A 19,254-nucleotide genomic window follows, 5' to 3' on the forward strand; every position below is an offset into this window, starting at 1 on the left:
TTAAAAGTATTCTGAAGTTTATAATTTCCACTTAGAAATGTCAGACTTGATTTGCCCTTACGAAAAATGTATCAACCCCTACAAAAATGTCCATTAATTATAATCCACATAATAATTCAAATTTCCTGCTGTAGCAAACTGGCTCAAATTAATATCCTACATCTGTATGTCATACAATCGATCACATCTTATCAGAATAGAATTGAGTGAAGAACTAAAACTAGAACACTTTAACAATGTCGCAAATGGAACATAAAATAAATAAAATCCTTATTTGAAATAATTTTTGAATTTGGATGTCAATTTGAATTCTGCACGTTCCCTGGATTACAAACATAATTCTACCACTTCTAAGAAATAAAACATACAATCAAAATCATGAATTCTAAAAACACAAAAGATTTCTACTCCCTTTAATTCCCTCTTTCAAATGTTGCATCACAATTCATTTGAAGTCCCTTCTTTAATCATTTTGCACCTCCTCCTTCACCTTTGGTTCAAATGAGGATGAGGCGGCGTTTACTCAGTTCATATTACTTCTAAAAGGGAACCACTCAACCACTTTTCAGGAAATAGCCAAATAGCCTAAATAAATGTGTCTAGAACTGGACACACAATATTTCTTTACCATCATGCAATGCACTTCTTAATAATGACCAAAATCTTACGTGTGCATGCTCTTAGTAGGTTATAACTATATCCCTAATTAATTATCTGTTACGTGCATAAAGATAGAACACTATATCTGACCAAATATAAAATACATTAATAAGGCTGCCATCTTTCTGCACGTCTTATCATATTGTAATTGTACGGTTGTGCAATTGTAACAAATAGTTTGCTCTGTGACAAATGTGTATGAAATTAAATGTCCTATCTTTGTGCAGTGAGCCATCTTTGCCAGGTAACTCATTGTGTGATCCCATCAATGTTTGCAACCTTAACTGCCAAAATAAAGACAACACCAACATAAAGTGTCTTAATAGGGTGTTGGGCCACCACGACCCAGAACAGCTTCAATGCACCTTGACATAGATTCTACAAGTGTCTGGAACTCTATCGGAGGGATACAACACAAGACACCATTCTTCCATGATAAATAATTGTCCAATTGGGTTGAGATCTGGCGACTGAGATGGCCATGGCATACAGTTTACATCATTTTCATGCTCTTCAAACCATTCAGTGACCACTCGTGCCCTGTGGATGGGGGCATTGTCATCCTATGGGGGCATAGCCATGGTAGCCAAAATAATGGCCTGCCCAGCATTTCATACATGGCCCTAAGCATGATTGGTTGTGAATGACCTGCTTTCAATATACAGTACCAGTCAAAAGTTTGGACACACCTACTCATTCAAGGGTTTTTCTTTATTTTTACTATTTTCTACATTGTAGAATAATAGTGAAGACATCAAAACTTTGAAATAACACATATGGAATCATGTAGTAACCAAAAAAGTGTTAAACAAATCAAAACATATTTTATATTTGAGATTCTTCAAAGTAGCCATCCTTTGCCTTGATGACAGCTTTGCACACTCTTGGCATTATTTCAACCAGCTTCATGAGGTAGTCACCTGGAATGCATTTCAATTAACAGGTGTGCCTTCTTAAAAGTTAATTTGTGGAATTTCTTTCCTTCTTAATGCGTTTGAGCCAATCAGTTGTGTTGTGACAAGGTAGGGGTGGTATACAGAAGATAGCCCTATTTGGTATAAGACCAAGTCCATATTATGGCAAGAACAGCTCAAATAAGCAAAGAGAAACGACAGTCTATCATTACTTTAAGACATGAAGGTAAGACATGAAAATTTCAAGAACTTTTAAAGTTTCTTCCAAGTGCAGTCGCAAAAACCATCAAGCGCCATGATGAAACTGGATCTCATGAGGACCGCCACAGGAAAGGAAGACCCAGAGTTACCTCTGCTGCAGAGGATAAGTTCATTAGAGTTAACTGCACCTCAGATTGCAGCCCAAATAAATCCTTCAGAGAGTTCAAGTAACAGACACATCTCAACATAAACTTTTCAGAGGAGACTGCGTGAATCAGGCCTTCATGGTCGAATTTCTGCAAAGAAACCACTAGTAAAGGACACCAATAAGAAGAAGAGACTTGCTTGGGCCAAGAAACACGAGCAATGGACATTAGACCGGTGGAAATCTGTCCTTTGATCTAATGAGTCCAAATTTGAGATTTTTGGTTCCAACCGCCGTGTCTTTGTGAGACGCATAGTAGGTGAACGGATGATCTCCGCATGTGTGGTTCCCACCGTGAAGCATGGAGGAGGAGGTGTGATGGTGCTTTGCTGGTGACACTGTCAGTGATTCATTTAGAATTCAAGGCACACTTAACCAGCATGGCTACCACAGCATTCTGCAGCGATACGCCATCCCATCTGGTTTGCGCTTAGTGGGACTATCATTTGTTTTTCAACAGGACAATGACCCAAAACACACCTCCAGGCTGTGTAAGGGCTATTTGACCAAGGAGAGTGATGGAGTGCTGCGTCAGATGACCTGGCCTCCACAATCACCCGACCTCAACCCAATTGAAATGGTTTGGGATGAGTTGGTCCGCAGAGTGAAGGAAAAGTATCCAACAAGTGCTCAGCATATGTGGGAACTCCTTCAAGACTGTTGGAAAAGCATTCCTCATGAAGCTGGTTGAGAGAATGCCAAGAGTGTGCAAAGCTGTCATCAAGACAAAGTGTGGCTACTTTGAAGAATCTAAAATATGTTTTGATTTGTTTAACACTTTTTTGTTTAACACTTTTTTTACGGAACGATGTAGAAAATAGTAAACTTTTGACTGGTGCTGTACTTTGTATCCCTAATTTCCTCAAGTGTTTGCATTGTGGCAGTTATCTGTATGTCCATGTGACAAGGGAAGAGAATATGGCTTAATAGTGAACTGTTTTGGTAGGAATCCTTAAGTTTGTGCTAGTTAACGCCAGTCAAACACTATTCAACTGTCATGCAGACAAATATTAATATTTGTGATAATATTGTAATAATATTGAGGAAATGGTGTTTCAAATACCCAATTTGCTGTGTTTACTCTTTTCTGATATTCAAAATGAGGTATGGAGGTCTTGTAAAATAACAGAAAAATATAAAGTGCAATAAATGAGAAGAAAACATGTCAGTAGGCATTCATACTTGGCATTTGAAGAAAAGTGGTTGGGTGATTCATTAGCAAAAGCAAAAACAACAAAATGAGGCACCTGTTGAACACAGTCGTCACAACATTTTCAAGAGGTGGATTAAAATGTATTGATTGCGCTAGGCAGGCATTAGAAGACAAAACGTCTGAATGCAAGAACGAAGTGATAGATAGCCATAGCCATACCCTGCCCCCGTCTTTCTCCTAACATAGAAAAGCCATTAAAAAAAATAACATCTGCTTTATGTCAAGTTCAGATAAAACAAAAGCATGAAAATACTGATGCGTCACACCAATCTACTTGAAATTTGCAATTCGGCACTGTTCAAGGTTAGCTTACTGCGGAGCACAAACGTGTTTTGAGTGGTGATGTGTCTATACAAGACACTGCTTTTAGTAGGAATGAAGTGCACTAAGTGAGTTCTTGCTACTAGGACAAAGCTTAGGCCAATCATCAATAGCAAGTCATTAATTGCAAGTGCACAGCACTGGCTGCAGATATAATCAGCAACATACATTCTCTACAACTTAAAGCCTTTGAGGTTTCTACAATGTTTCAGTCTTAGGCTGTGTTTACACAGGCAGGCCAATTATGATATTTTTCCATAATTATGATATTTTTCCAATAATCAGTTCAACTCTTTTGCCAATAATGCTCTTTTGCCAATAATTGGGGAAAAGATCAGAATTGGGCTGCCTGTGTAAACGCAGCCTTAGAGACAAGTCTTTAAAACACTTTAAAATCATCGATTTGCACATTGGTTACAACCCTGAAGTCAAGGAGGGACATTTTCTCTCTCCATATATTTTTATACATTTTACATTATGAAAATGTGAATACGTTGCATGCAATTTCTTTAAACAGTTGAAGATGCGAGAGGTTGTGTACCAAACCATTTTTACATTGTCCCCATGTAAACGTTGATCCTTGTTTGACCTGAACAAAAGACCCACATCTTTTGTAACCTATTGTCTTCTCAGATTCTGATAGAAATAGAATGAGAACATATGGTCCTGATGGTTTCAGATACATAGTAATTAACAATCTACACATGTCAAGGACTTACATGAGGCAAAGCACAAGCGAGAGTGTAAACTAAGATGTAATATGTGGCTACAATTAAGCAAAATATGTAAAGATAGCACAGGAGCGCATATTCGAAACAGCGTAAGTACAACTACTTTAACAGAAAAAGTCAGTGGGCACCAGGGCACGTTGCCGTGGGTTTCCCGCTCTGGTGGAGCAGGGGTGTAGAAGCCGCCCTGTGACCTGATGTCTTGGAAACAGAGCCACAGAAACAACCTTCCCTGAGGAAGACAAAAAAAATCCTGTGGATTACGGAACAGATGAAGATTTCTTTCCATCGATTGTTGTTTGAAGTACATGTACATCTTCAACAATAGGTGACTGGCTTCGCCACAAATATGTAACATTACCATGGTCTCAATGGTACACAGTATTGCTTGCTATTAAATTAATGCTTTGTGCTGAGCGATTAACCATAATTTCAGTTATTTTTTCTTTTTCTAAATAACGAATTTACCGATGGTAAAATTATTTGAATTCCATTTTGTTCGTTTTTGTTCTGTGAGCTCAAATGTGCACATTGCAACGTTTCTCTAGAGATAAATCAGATCAAGCCTAAACTGTGCGATATAGTAGGGAGTTGCAGTTTCCAACAGGCCAATATTCTACATTGTTTAGTGCAAAAAACAGGGTAATTAACTACTATGACCATAATCCATTGCACGCCTACTTGTCCCGCCTGTGTGTTTCTTTTACGCCTGCTACGTTAGGTTAGTGTGGGGCAGAGAGAGAGAGAAGAATGCGCAATCAAGAGATAGAGATCAGTTGCTTCACAAGGTATCTCTACCTGAAAATACATTATCTAAGTGATTGATAGTTGGTATTTAGCAGTCATAAAAGTATGCCTTATTTACTTTGAAGAACTACTAAAATAGTAATTTTGTCAGACAGCATAGGCAGCAGCTCTATAGAAATTTGAGATTACTTGGAATTAAATCATTAATTGGTCTCGTATGTATGGTCCTCTGTAGCTCAATTGGTAGAGCATGGCGCTTGTAACGCCAGGGTAGTGGGTTCGATCCCCGGGACCACCCATACGTAAAAATGTATGCACACATGACTAAGTCGCTTTGGATAAAAGCGTCTGCTAAATGGCATATTATTATTTATTTATTATTATTAAGCCATCAAATAAAACAAATGTAATATACACAACTGAAATATTTTATTAAAGTAAAGTAATGTGAATAAATGATGGTTAATAAATTATAAGCAGTAATGGGTAGTCACTACCATCATGGGACTTTTAATTTTTTTATTCTGTGTTACATCATTCAACCCACAATGCATAAAACATTTAAAAAATATATATATATAATCTAAACCGAAAACCGTGACTATTTTTTCATAATCAAACCGAAACTAAACAGGCCTCAAAAAGCACTAATCGCTCAGCACTACAAGCTGCAGACATCTACAAGAGACAAAGCACAATCAAAATGGGAAGACGCTACGATACTTAAGGAATCTTAAACAGTGTTTGCCTCCCAAAAGATATCTGTAGAAAGGCAAAGAGCAATCCTGCAAACACCAGTAAATCGCCAAAGTCTATACAACCCTGCACCTCAACCCCCCACCCCATCTTCCCTCCCTTATTTGAATGGCCCCTCCCTTCAATATTTTATGTTCCAACATAGTATTCTGTTAGGCATGGCCATATGAGCAGAAACAATATTCCCGATGTCCAATCAGATGCTCCACATCCATTTGACTCATCCGGAGCTCAAACAAGACATATAAAACAAACCAGAAAGTGTGTTTCATCAATGTGGTATTTCTCTACTTCCCATAACACTTGAGAGAACCCAGCCTCCACAATCAGCACGAGGGCATTTATCTTCTTAGACTTGTGTCAGGAATGGTCCTTCCAGGGCACACAGATAGGGTGTGGAAAAACCCAAGAGGGACCACTGTGATATGTCATTGTCACACAGCTTGTGTTAGTCATCAAGCAGAGGTCTGCAGACTCTTGTGATTCAGGAGTAAATTGCACGATTGTGTTCTGAATCTGTGGTTCTTTATAAAAACAAAAAGGGCTACCAATGTAACAATACCTTTTTCAAACATTATTTGAGAGTGTTTTTGAAGAGGTATTTATGTTGAGTGAAAAAGAAAAATACTGTCTAGTGAGGACTGTAAATAGTGAATTGCATGAAGAAGGTAAAGAAGATGAATACCAGGTTCTTTCCATCTGTACAGAGATTCATATTCAGAGGTAAGCAAAATAAAGGTATTATCTCTGCTACTGACTCCAGCAGTATCTTTCTCCCTTTACCCCGGGCACATAAGCCCTTTGAAAGTGAGCCACTGCTAGTAGCACAGGAAAAAAGATAAGTTGTGATTCACATTCGACTTGAGACAACGCCTCTGCCACTGAAAGATACAATTCTTACAAATCAGTGTAATGTTTATTAAAGTTGCAGTCCACAAAAGCCTAGATTCTGGCCTCTGGTGTAGCAAATAACCTTGATGTGAAATAAAGCACAAAGAGACCAGTTTGATATTCCAAAAATGTAGAAAAGTATATTGAGAAAAATAAAAAGAGCACTTCATTGCTTGTTGTGAGCGACACTGTCCCATGCTGTACAGAATGTACACTGGCGATACATATTAACCACCACTACCAGCGAGATCCAATCCCAAATTACTACAAAGTATTTACCTTGTTGACACATCTAAGAAATAAAATAAAAATGGTAAAAATTAAGAAACATACAGCAGTCAGCAAATGGTACCTTCAAATCAGCAACATGAAAAAATGCCTCTGATTCCCAACTTATAAGGTACTTAAAGTGAACTCAAATGTATGAATTCGAATTCCGGTGACCATCCTGCTACTGATATGGCTATTTGTGAGATATGGACTGAAGATCGACTTTTCGATTCCAATTCTCATTTTTTTGCTTCAAATCTTCCCATTCCCATTGGCTCAGGACTTTTTCCCGGTGTGTGTTCGTAGGTGCGCCTGTAACCGGGATGCCTGGGAGAAGCGTTTCCCGCACTCCGAGCAGCAAATCGCTGGCGTCGTCGCCAGTGCTGTGGTGATATGAGTCTGCTGGTGAGCTTTCAGGAGCAGCGCCCGGCTGAACTTCTTGCCGCATTCTTTACACTCGTGAGCCTTCCTGCCTTTGAGAGGCACGGTCTTCACCTTTGAGTCCAGCGTCGTCGTCCCTTTGTCTTCCTTCTCTTCATCTTCCTCCTCCTCCTCCTGTGAAACAGCAACCTTTTTCTTGGGAGGAGATGGGCAGCTCTGGTTAGGCGATTCTGTGTTTTGCCGGCGCACAGCTGCTCTGCCAGGTGAAGTTTCGGGGAGCAGGGGGATGGTTTCCATGGTGTTCTCGTCCTCGTCTTCCTCTAGGAGCTGAGCGGGGAGTGTGAGGAGCCGGTGAAGCATCGACGGAGACCTGAGGGACTCTTCAACTGAAAACACAGACGGGGGGATAGAAATAAAAGCGGAAAGAGAATGAGTGAAATGAAGATTAAAGGCAATAAAGGCTGAGAGTTTCCAATAATAGTGGAAGGAAATCAAATTGTTCCAGGAGGATGTGACAAGGAAGCTACAGCCATCTTGTTTTGTCCTAGACTCAGAGAATACACATTAAGGAGAACACATACCTGAATATAATACAAAATTAAGCATAAAGAGTCCTGGGACTTAAGAGTAAGTGTGTCACGTAGGGACATCAGTTCAGTAGTTCCCATGCTCACCTGTGGCTGTGGTGCTTAAGGTAGCAGGAGGGTCTTGCGGAGTGTCCAAGGTCGAGGAGAGGACCTCCATGTCCTCTAGAGGCATCCACTGGGGGTCCTGCAGGAGGCTGGTGGGGGAGGGCTCCAGGTTCTCACGGATCAGGGCGTTCAGACTGGGGAAGGAGCTCACAATCCCCAACCCAGATCCCCCGGTCCTCTCCTCGCCCTCCTTCCCTGAAGCCAGCTCTTTGAACTGCCACAGGTCGCTGCACCACTTCTGCCCAAAAACCTTGTCCAGGATGGGGACCCAGTCTTGGGCTACGGTCAAGACAGCCTGCTTGTCACTGTCTACACACAGAGAGGGAGAGAGCGACAAAACTGAGAACAAGACAAACCTGAACTGGAAAACAAGCACAATTCATACAGGCTGTGGTCAGGACAGATTTCTTGTCACTGTCTGCACAGAGAGAGGGAGAAAAAAAGAGCAAGAGAGAGACAAAGAAAGAGATGAAACAAACTTGAGAACAAGACAACTGAACTGGAATAAAAGTGCAAAACGTATCCATGATGTGGATACGAACACTGAAAAACATTTATAAAAAACAGCAGGCATGCACGTTTGTGTTCGTACATCAATGCACCTGAAGAAGCAGGTAACACATTCAGTGATTATTTCCATCATTATAGCAGTCATTTCTAATGCAGTACATTTTAATATTGATCCATTTTACAACAATGTTTACATTAAGAGACCCAAGGCAATATACAGTGGGGAAAAAAAGTATTTAGTCAGCCACCAATTGTGCAAGTTCTCCCACTTAAAAAGATGAGAGAGGCCTGTAATTTTCATCATAGGTACACGTCAACTATGACAGACAAATTGAGAAAAGAAAATCCAGAAAATCACATTGTAGGATTTTTTATGAATTTATTTGCAAATTATGGTGGAAAATAAGTATTTTCCTCAGAGCTCTGGTTAGTCCATATTGACTCCTATTCATACTGTTTTGTGTGTGTGTTTTTACAGTCTGACTACTTGGACACAAGCTTATTTTCAGCACCAGAAATGAAGGGAACACTTTGTTTGTTTCAACTGATATTTGCCAAGTGTTTACTCAGACAGAACATGGTAATTATGTGTACTTTCTGGCAATTCAAAGAATTTAACACAATTGGTAACCAACTAGTATGTACCGGCGCTTTTTTCAATGTAGAATGACTCCCAAAATAACCTTCATTATTAGGTCATTACCAATTTATCAATCAAGCAAAATAGCAGCTCTTAAAATAAAGTGTACCCAAGATTTACAATAACCTTGTATTCAGCTTAATATGTTGGGTAAATCCATTCGAATTCAATCACTTTTTGACAGTATCCCTTTTAATTTAAACAAAACAAGTGGTCAGAAAGTAACTTTTTGGACCTGAATGCCAAAGCATTCAGGAGAGAAAGGTGCTCAAAGTTGACCCATTTTGTATACCATGTCTTCATTACTGGAAAAGATAAATGGTTGAGTTTGATATAATTTAAAAGCTTACAAAAACAGGGTTGTCAACCTATTTTACAATTTCTTGAAAACAAAATGTCTAAAGAAATATAAAACTTTTTTTAAACGTGTACCTTTAACGTCAATTATCTAAAAACGTGTACTGATTTTTTTCTCCATATTAGCATGTGTTGTAGCTTAGACCCTACTTTACATCATGTGAGGGTTTTATGTTGTGCCCGCCATCAAACAATTTTTTATCATAGAAATAGAAATTTCCCTTCAGATCACTGCAATTTAGCTGCTACACCATCCACTGTCGAATGTCAACTTAAATGGTCATGTATATTCTATTATCTATATTTCTATGATTTCAATAGGTTTCCTATGAAGGATTGACAGTATAATTGAAAACAGATATTCGCATTCAAGTCAACATTCTCTGATGTGTGGACCTCCAACCGTCTTTGTGGTACCATTTCAATGTAGAAATTTCAATTGTATTCCCGTTTTAGTACATTTATCAGCTAAAACATGACACCCACGCTGTATTCAAAAGCTTGTTGTGTCTCAACCGATGGCGGGCATACTACAAAACCCCCAGATTATGTAAAATAGGGTTTAAGATAAAACACGCAAATATGAAAGAAAAAAAACGACTTAACGTATTTTTTGATAATTAACGTTTATGGTTAAAAAAAGGGGGGAAAAGGAAATGATCAAATTGTTTGTCATTTAAAAGCTTCTGTTTGTAAGCTTTTAAATGATACTCAACTGTTTATCTTTTCCAGTGATGAAGACATGGATGTCTCATGGTATTTTCTGAGCACATCTACAACGGGCAAATATGTATGGAAGGTTTCGCTCAAATCAAAAGGGGTGCTGTCAAAAAGTGATTGAATTCAAGTGGATTTACCCTGTGGCATTGCGAGTTGCAACTTGAAACCATATGAACAGGAAGTTACTGGCCTCTCATGAGTAATTGAATGTATAGGCAGAGGAGGTGCCGAACCCTGGCTGTACTATGTGGTACTTTCCAACCCTACATTTTCCATAAAGCATAACATCTGGTGCTGTGGGATTTGACTGGTATCATAGCAAGCATCCCCCTTTTCTCTGTGTGTGTGTGTGTGTGTGTGTGTGTGTGTGTGTGTCACATTTAGGACTGTAAATAAAGCACACAGTTTATTGTCATGTTGACTAGAACATAATTTTACTGTTAAAACACAGACCATTTGTTGTCTCCGTTTGCTCCCTTTGTCCCCGGACAATTTTGACTGTGACGTTTCTGGATTCCTGCCGGGTGTCCTCTGAGCCACTGGGGAATGCTGTGTTGTTTTCCGACCCACTCCTCCTCGACACCCCGCCCCTCCCGTTCTCCCGGTGAGCCACACGGCGCAACTGCTCCTCCAGAGCGCTGTGCTCCCACTCTTTCTTGGTCATCTCCAGGAGCAGGTCATCGAAACTGGCCTCCACGATTTTGGTCAGCTCGCACACAGCAAACTCCAGCACATGCTCCATGACCATCTTTAGCTGACCTGCAGAGGAGGAGGACACGGAGACAAAATAGTTATCAGAATTAGCCTGCTGTCTTTAATGATAAAGAAATAGATATGTAAAAACCTGTTGTGAGTTAAGAGGAAATAATTAGGCATAGGTCAATGGCTGCTATGTTCACAGATAAATAGTGTTACATTTGAAAGCTGTATACATACATACAGTGGCTTGCGAAAGTATTCACCCCCCTTGGCATTTTTCCTATTTTGTTGCCTTACAACCTGGAATTAAAACTGATTTATGGGGGTTTGTATCATTTGATTTACACAACATGCCTTCCACTTTGAAGATGCAAACAATTTTTTCTTGTGAAACAAACAAGAAATAAGACCAAAAAAAAGAAAACTTGAGCGTGCATAACTATTCACCCCCCCAAAGTCAATACTTTGTAGAGCCACCTTTTGCCGTAATTACAGCTGCAAGTCTCTTGGGGTATGTCTCTATAAGCTTGGCACATCTAGCCACTGGGATTTTTGCCCATTCTTCAAGGCAAAACTGCCTCAGCTCCTTCAAGTTTGATGGGTTCTGCTGGTGTACAGCAATCTTTAAGTCATACCACAGATTCTCAATTGGATTGAGGTCTGGGCTTTGACTAGGCCATTCGAAGACATTTTAAAATGTTTCCCCTTAAACCACTCAAGTGTTGCTTTAGCAGTATGCTTAAGGTCATTGTCCTGCTGGAAGGTGAACCTCCGTCCCAGTCTCAAATCTCTGGAAGACTGAAACAGGTTTCCCCTCAAGAATATCCCTGTATTTAGCGCCATCTATCATTCCTTCAATTCTGACCAGTTTCCCAGTCCCTGCCGATGAAAAACATCCACACAGCATGATGCTGCCACCACCATGCTTCACTGTGGGGATGGTGTTCTCAGGGTGATGAGCGGTGTTGGGTTTGCGCCAGACATAGCGTATTCCTTGATGGCCAAAAAGCTAAATTTTAATCTCATCTGACCAGAGTACCGTCTTCCATATGTTTGGGGAGTCTCCCACATGGCTTTTGGCGAACACCAAACGTGTTTGCTTATTTTTTTCTTTAAGCAATGGCTTTTTTCTGGCCACTCTTCCGTAAAGCCCAGCTCTGTGGAGTGTATGGTTTAAAGTGGTCCTATGGACAGATACTCCAATCTCTACTGTAGAGCTTTACAGCTCCTTCAGGGTTATATTTGGTCTCTTTGTTGCCTCTCTGATTAATGCCCTCCTTGCCTGGTCCGTGAGTTTTGGTGGGTGGCCCTCTCTTGGCAGGTTTGTTGTGGTGCCATATTATTTCAATTTTATGAATAATGGGTTTAAAATGGTGCTCCGTGGGATGTTCAAAGCTTCTGATAAAAAAATTTAGAACCCATCTCTGATCTGTACTTCTCCACAACTTTGTCCCTGACCTGTTTGGAGAGCTCCTTGGTCTTCATGGTGCCGCTTGCTTGGTGGTGCCCCTTGCTTAGTGGTGTTGCAGACTCTGGGGCCTTTCAGAACAGGTGTATATATACTGAGCTCATGTGACACTTAGATTGCACACAGGTGGACTAACTAATTATGTGACTTCTGAAGGAAATTGGTTGCACCAGATCTTTTTTAGGGACTTCATAGCAAAGGGGGTGAATACATATCCACGCACCACTTTTCCGTTATTTATTTTTTAGAATCTTTTGAAACAAGTTATTTTTTCATTTCACTTCACCATTTTGGACTATTTTGTGTATGTCCATTACATGACATCCAAATGAAAATCAATTTAAATTACAGGTTGCAATGCAACAAAATAGGAAAAACGCCAAGGGGGATGAATACTTTTGCAAAGCACTAATATATATATATATATATATATATATATGACATGTTGCGTTCAATGCTCTCATTCTAGGATATTTGTTTAACACAGTAGGCCAAAACAACCCTGTATCCTTGCAGGGAAATTTCTCTCCAAACCACTCTTTTTACTATGATAATGAGTAGGGCTGCAATTATTTGTGTAGAGGTTTTAATCAAATAACACAAAAATGCATTGCGCAATGAAATCACAAGCCACACCATTTCCATTTGGTTTGGATAAAATGGTGTCTCATCCATTTAAAATGGTAAAGGTCCATTTTAGGCTCAGCCATTAGAAAAACAACAGCCATTGAGTCCTTTTGAATGCAGTCCATCCCTGCTTTACACAAATTAGCCTTGAGAGCCCTTGCTTGTACAGCATTGTTATTATAAGCATTTCTCTAGCCTACATATTGCATATGTTACACACACAGTTCCCCTTTTTTGGGGGGGGGGGGGGGCAAAACACTAAGAAAAACATTGTCAACCCATAATGAGTTTTACTAGGCATCCTTTGAGATTAACCACTTTTTAAGCAACCAGCAATGGGCATTAATTTTGCGCCCGTGCAATTCAACGACTCAAAAGTTACAGATTTCAGCCATATTAAATGGCTCTTGATTGAATTGTTGTAGCACTGCCAGACAAAGTGAAAATCACTTGATTGATAACAACCATGAGACCCAGAAAAGGCATGTGTCTAGGGGACAGATTTGAGCTTTCCTTATAAATGCCAATTTCTCCATTTTCGATTGGTTGCTGTTACAAATACACCAATCAAAACAGTTTAAATGTGAGGTAGGTTTGATTGGGCATTGCATCCATGGTGGCAATGACAATAAATTAGTTATATTCAATATGAGTGAATTACTATAATCAAATCTCCTACTTTTATAGAGCAGTAAAATATTGAAGGGAATCCTTTTTAATACCATGAGAAGGCTTCATTTCTCAGATAGCTCGCTCACGTCCCCCTTTGCAATATGTATAATTTGGGAGTGGTGAACATTTCCCTGAAGTAATCGAGGAAGTTCTCACAGATCCCATAATGGTTTTGAGCTAAATCAATTACCAAAATTGATATTTTCCAACAACTCCAATCACAGAGAAAAGTATAAGCTTTTCATTGCATACACTGTAGTGCAAATATCTCCATGATGATATCTGACAAATGAGCTAGGCTACTCTTTCCAAGAATTAACAGCTGTGTAGTACAAGGGCCTAGCCAATATGCAGAATCATACAATGACCCACACCATGACTCTCACCCTTTGTTCTTAACCACAAGTTGTAAATGTAAAACAAGTTGTGCAAAACATGGTGAGAAAACATTTTACATATCTATCACCACACATAGATGTTGTTATGTCTTAGTTACAGATAAAGCTGAGAATAAACTGAACTACTTAGTCATTGATCACGGTTTCATGCACACAATAATACGATTGTGGATAGTCAGATTAATTGAATAGTTTGTTTAAAAGATGCACTATGCAGAAATTGCTCTGCCATTTCCTGGGTGCTAAAATCCTAATAGTTTGCCTAATTTCAGGTTATGTGACAAAACAAGCAACCATAGCGTAGAGAATAATTGTACCATCTAAACTGCTGTGAAATATATTTTCCATAACTCAAAAATATTGTATTTTCAACTGCTTGAAGCTGATGTACAAAACCGAAAGTAAAAGATGCAAAAACTAAACTTAAGAATGGGAAGCATAGAAATAACTCACATAGAACAGATCTACCACTTCTTAGACTTGCTTTCAATGAGTGACAGATCTATAACTCATATTTCTATGTGAATTTGGTCAGGACGCCCCCCAAAAAAGTTACATATTGCAGCTTTAAAATGTTTACATGCTTTGCAAGAAGAACAAATTAACTAATAATCCTGTAGAAAGAGGAGGAAGGGAAGAGCTACTAAGGTACACAATAGTAAATGTTGGTAGACAGAAGGTGCTCTTTGGTCAAAGGGGTGAATTGGTCATCAAAAAGAAAGGAGGACCAAGGCACTCTTCATATAATTAGTTAAAATGCCTTTATTAGTATGTTCAATAGAAACAAGGTTTAAAAAAAAAAAATCTGACGCGTTTCGGCTGCATGGTCTTCATCAGGGAGTATTGACATGCCATACTAATAAAGGCATTTTAATTAATTAATTATATGAAGAGTGCCTTGGTCATCCTTTCTTTTTGATAACTAATAATCCTATTTACATGGAAACATCTGAAATCAGGCTTCTGATGGGACTTTTGATAAATGCTGAAAATCACCAATCAAAATAACCGTTCTACCACAGTGACCATGTTATTTTTGCGAAGACTATTTTGTTCTGAGTTTGGAAATAGAAATAGTTTTCACACAAACTTTATAAGATGCATACTTTCAGTTCTTCAAAACTCAATTCACTCGCGCATAAAAAGGAGGCTTGCGCTACCGGTGCTGGCAAATGTGTAGACCAAATACACTGCTGGAACGCCGATTAAGCCGTTTACATGTCCTAAATAATCGAAAGACTGCTCAGAAAACCAGGTGTTTTAATCAGCGTATGCTTACATCGATTATGACCGTACACCGATCAAGATAAGTAGAGTAAGGTGTTTACATGATTAATGCCATACTCAGCCTTCTGCCATAATCAGTTTAATATAAAATGATTAGTATGCATGTAAACGTACTCAATGATGTGATTTGACTAAAATAGGAGTGGGTTGGCAACCGCTTTAAAGCTGTGGTGAGCAGCAGAGCACCAAGCTGCTGCAGACAATGACAGCATAGGCATAGTTGGTTTCTGGCAACCTTGGATCATCTTGAATGCCGCTTGACAAAGCAAACAGGGTTTTACACACACACCGGGTTTGTTTTACAAACACACACACAGATTTACGTAACTACAAAAGACAGAATGGATTACATGTCCAAATCCCTGAGGAAGAAAACAAATCAAGTTGGAAATCAAGTGTGAAAACTGTGTGAGGAGATTTTGTGGAGCATGGTCTCTACAATTGCCCCTTTTGTTAAAACCAAAGGATATAAATAGCAATTGAGCGGAGTCAGCGAGGAAGCCTACTAGCCTAATTGTTGTGTTGCATTGTGTAAGTGTGACATCATGCACTGTATGAGGAGCTACCTGTGTGGGTGTCTGTGACTGAAGTATGAATGTTGCTGCCAGGATTAATTTACCTACAACATCAAAATGGCCTCCCTGGCCATTGCAACCTAAATAAGATCCATGGCCATATGCTAAGTGAAGAGGTACAGCTCCAGCCTCAGCTTTGTCCTAAATGTGCAAATTGAGTTGAAGGCCTGCCAATGACAGTTTGCCCAGTGTCTCCTCCTCCCTCCTTTGATATCGCACACCCCTCCTCTCCCTAAATGTATCCCCTCTAAGAACTGAGTGGGTGTGGTTTGCGCTTGTGACTCTCATTGGAGGATTATTGGAGGGAATGGCATCCTTTCCTTTGCTGCCAGCACTAAGGAGAGGCTCAACAACAACCACTGATAGTCCTCTCATCCCAAATCATCTTCAATTACAGAGAATAATGTTTGATGGGATGTATGCTGCAGTGGTCAATAAGTAGGCCTATCATTTTCAATGATAGGAAAAATGAATGGGGATGGATGTGCTGCCTTTCAGTTCACAGTTTGCTTGACACAACCGGTGACAAGGTTGGTGATGTTGTCACTGGTTGTCAATCCACAACTGAACATTTTAACAATCTCAATGGCAACAATGGCACCACAGATGACAAATTGGCCTCTTGACACTTAATTACCGATCACTGCACCTGTACACAGCCCATCTGAAATTAGCCCACCCAACTACCTCATCCCTATATTGTTATTTATTTTGCTCTTTTGCACCCCAGTATCTCTATTTGCACATCTAGCATTCCAGTGTTAATACTAATCGTAATTATTTTGCACTATAGCCTATTTATTGCCTTACCTCCATAACTTGCTACATTTGCACACACTGTATATATATTTTCTGTTGTATTTTTTTGACTTTATGTTTTTTTACCCCATATGTAACTCTGTGTTGTTGTTTTTATCGCACTGCTTTGCTTTATCTTGGCCAGGTCGCAGTTGTAAATGAGAACTTGTTCTCAACTGGCTTACCTGGTTAAATAAAGGTGAAATAAATAAAAAATAAAATATTGTTAAGTGTACTCCTCTTGAGACAAGATACCATTGTAAGCGTTCACAAGGACGCATGCCTGAGTCAAATAGAAACCTAGGTAATAGAACCACATTGAAAACTACCGTTTTTCATTTCCTGAAGATTTTACCACACATGTCATTGATTTTCAGTGTGCTGCAGGCTACTACTGCACGTCATATTTACATATCAACTCTGGTTATTATTATCAAGACTTTCTGCTCTATGCGGATACCTATACCAGGATACTGGTGCTTTGTCCTGTTTTTGTTGACCTCGCCACTATATGTAAACGGAGTGTGTTAATACGTTGTGCCACAGAAACATACACAAACAGTCGGCGATCAAACAGACTGTAGGGCTACAGAATGGTGGTATTGCCTTATTGTGTTTCAAATTTATAAGATGAAACCTCTAGGTGCCTTGGTAGTAACCTTGCCTAGCTAGTAACCTTACCCACTACTCGTCCTTTTTGATCCAGTCTTTGAGTGTTTGCGTGCACGCCGCGCTCTGTGCTGTGGCTGAAGGTGTGTGTCTCGGGCTTTGTTCGATCCGTTGCCGCGTTGTCTTCCCTGCCACCGTTGAACGCGGCTCCATTTTCTACCCCATTACATTCAAACTCCAGTGATTGAAGCCTTAACTTTAGTCTTTGGTTTTCTTGTTCTTTGACGGCCGTATTCATTAACATAGAATTCAAGCTTGACCCAACACTCTTCGTTATTTCCTGGACTGCGAGTTGTACTACTTGCTCTAGTGCAGATTCCAGCTGACCTTGAAAAAACGAAATATATACCGCGCCGTTCATGATTTCGTCCGTTTTGGTGGAAGACCTCTTTCATTCTTCCCCCCACACCCCAAAAATATAAAATAGAAGTCAGCACACAACTGATTTACACGGAGAACTAGCTACCTCTATCAACGCATCGTGTGTTCACCCCTTGGATGCTACCGTAGTATCACTACTGCAAACGCAATACGTTTCCAACCATGTCAATCATGGCTAATTGTGTTTCCAGTCGGGAGAGGGTATAGGGACTTCTTCTTCGTCGATGAGGTTTAACGGCGGTTGGCATCCAATTTGTTGCATTACCGCCACCTACTAGACTGGTGTACAACTCCCTTATATTTTGCTTGAAAAATAAAATAAAGAAATACCCGACCATCTAACACTACACTCACAAATTCAAAAGTATTATTAATAATTAACACCACCCCACTCCACTATTTAAATATATTCATTCCTACCTCATGCCCTCAACCTGAGATGATGGAACATTACATTTACATTTTAGTCATTTAGCAGACGCTCTTATCCAGAGCGACTTACAGTTAGTGAGTGCATACATCACCACTTAACACTCCCTGTAACTCTTCTGATGTCAAGTCTCGCACACCCAAATACCTCTCTGCAGCTGCCACCACAACCTCAATTTTCTTCGACTTACATTCCATCCCTGCAGTACAATTAATAACCATTGCTATAAATGCTAAAAATCCAATCTTACTGAAGCATATATCACTTGTTGGCCTATCCCTCTGTATTGGTACATCTCTACTACTCTCACCACTCCTCCCCCTTGACCCATCTTCCTCTACTTTCTTCACTATACTAAACTATAACACAGATATGCCTAATATATCTATAAACTAATAATTAACAGTTTAGTGAACTAATTATACATAATGTCTCTTGACCCGGTGTCTGGCCTCTCCTTCAGGAAATCCTCACATCAGCTAAAATGTTATTTTTTTATTTAATGTGTTGATGTCTGGTATGAGTGAACACTGTTTGCAGGTGGTTGGCCAATTTATTGAACTAGCACATTGTAGTCTCCATGCACGACTTAAGGTACTTAATGTACATATTACCACAACTAACAATGCCCTTTGAAATGTCCTTTGCAATGTCCTTTGTCTTTTGTGATGGCTGTTACATTTTATATAAAGTATTGAAATATAGGTCTTCCTTTGACTTAGAAATACTTGAAATAGCAATATATTTCATATTTACAGGGACTTTAAATATTGTTATTGTTTAAGCCTACCGTTTCTACCTCTAAGAACCAAATAGGCCTAGTAAATTTGGAAGACTGCTTTTTGTATAGGCCTACTGTCACAAAGTAAGCTGGTCCGGCCAGTCTGTAAGTAAACAAGCAACTTTCCAGCTTCAAAATATGTAAAATGTTTAATTTATATGCTTTTACAGATATATCATAGATGTTATGATAGATCACCTTTAACTTCTTTCCCTGTTCCTATGTCTAACACAATAACTCAATAATGCTTTAAGTCAGTGAAG

The 19,254-nt window shown here is 39.4% G+C and overlaps 1 protein-coding gene across 1 annotated transcript; it reads right to left on the reverse strand.

Moving 5' to 3' along the window:
• Positions 1-6,645: 6,645 nt before the first annotated feature.
• LOC311103342 (uncharacterized protein) lies at positions 6,646-17,915 on the reverse strand. Its single transcript, XM_084144900.1, has 4 exons — positions 17,412-17,915; positions 10,660-10,965; positions 7,962-8,288; positions 6,646-7,673 (listed from the first exon to the last, which is right to left on the reverse strand). The coding sequence occupies exons 1-4, from the start codon at positions 17,758-17,760 to the stop codon at positions 7,183-7,185; spliced, it is 1,473 nt and encodes a 490-aa protein (XP_084001026.1). The 5' UTR covers positions 17,761-17,915; the 3' UTR covers positions 6,646-7,182.
• Positions 17,916-19,254: the final 1,339 nt, after the last annotated feature.

This window comes from Coregonus lavaretus (assembly GCF_964263955.1).
Source record: "Coregonus lavaretus genome assembly, chromosome: 28".
Taxonomy (NCBI): domain Eukaryota; kingdom Metazoa; phylum Chordata; class Actinopteri; order Salmoniformes; family Salmonidae; genus Coregonus; species Coregonus lavaretus.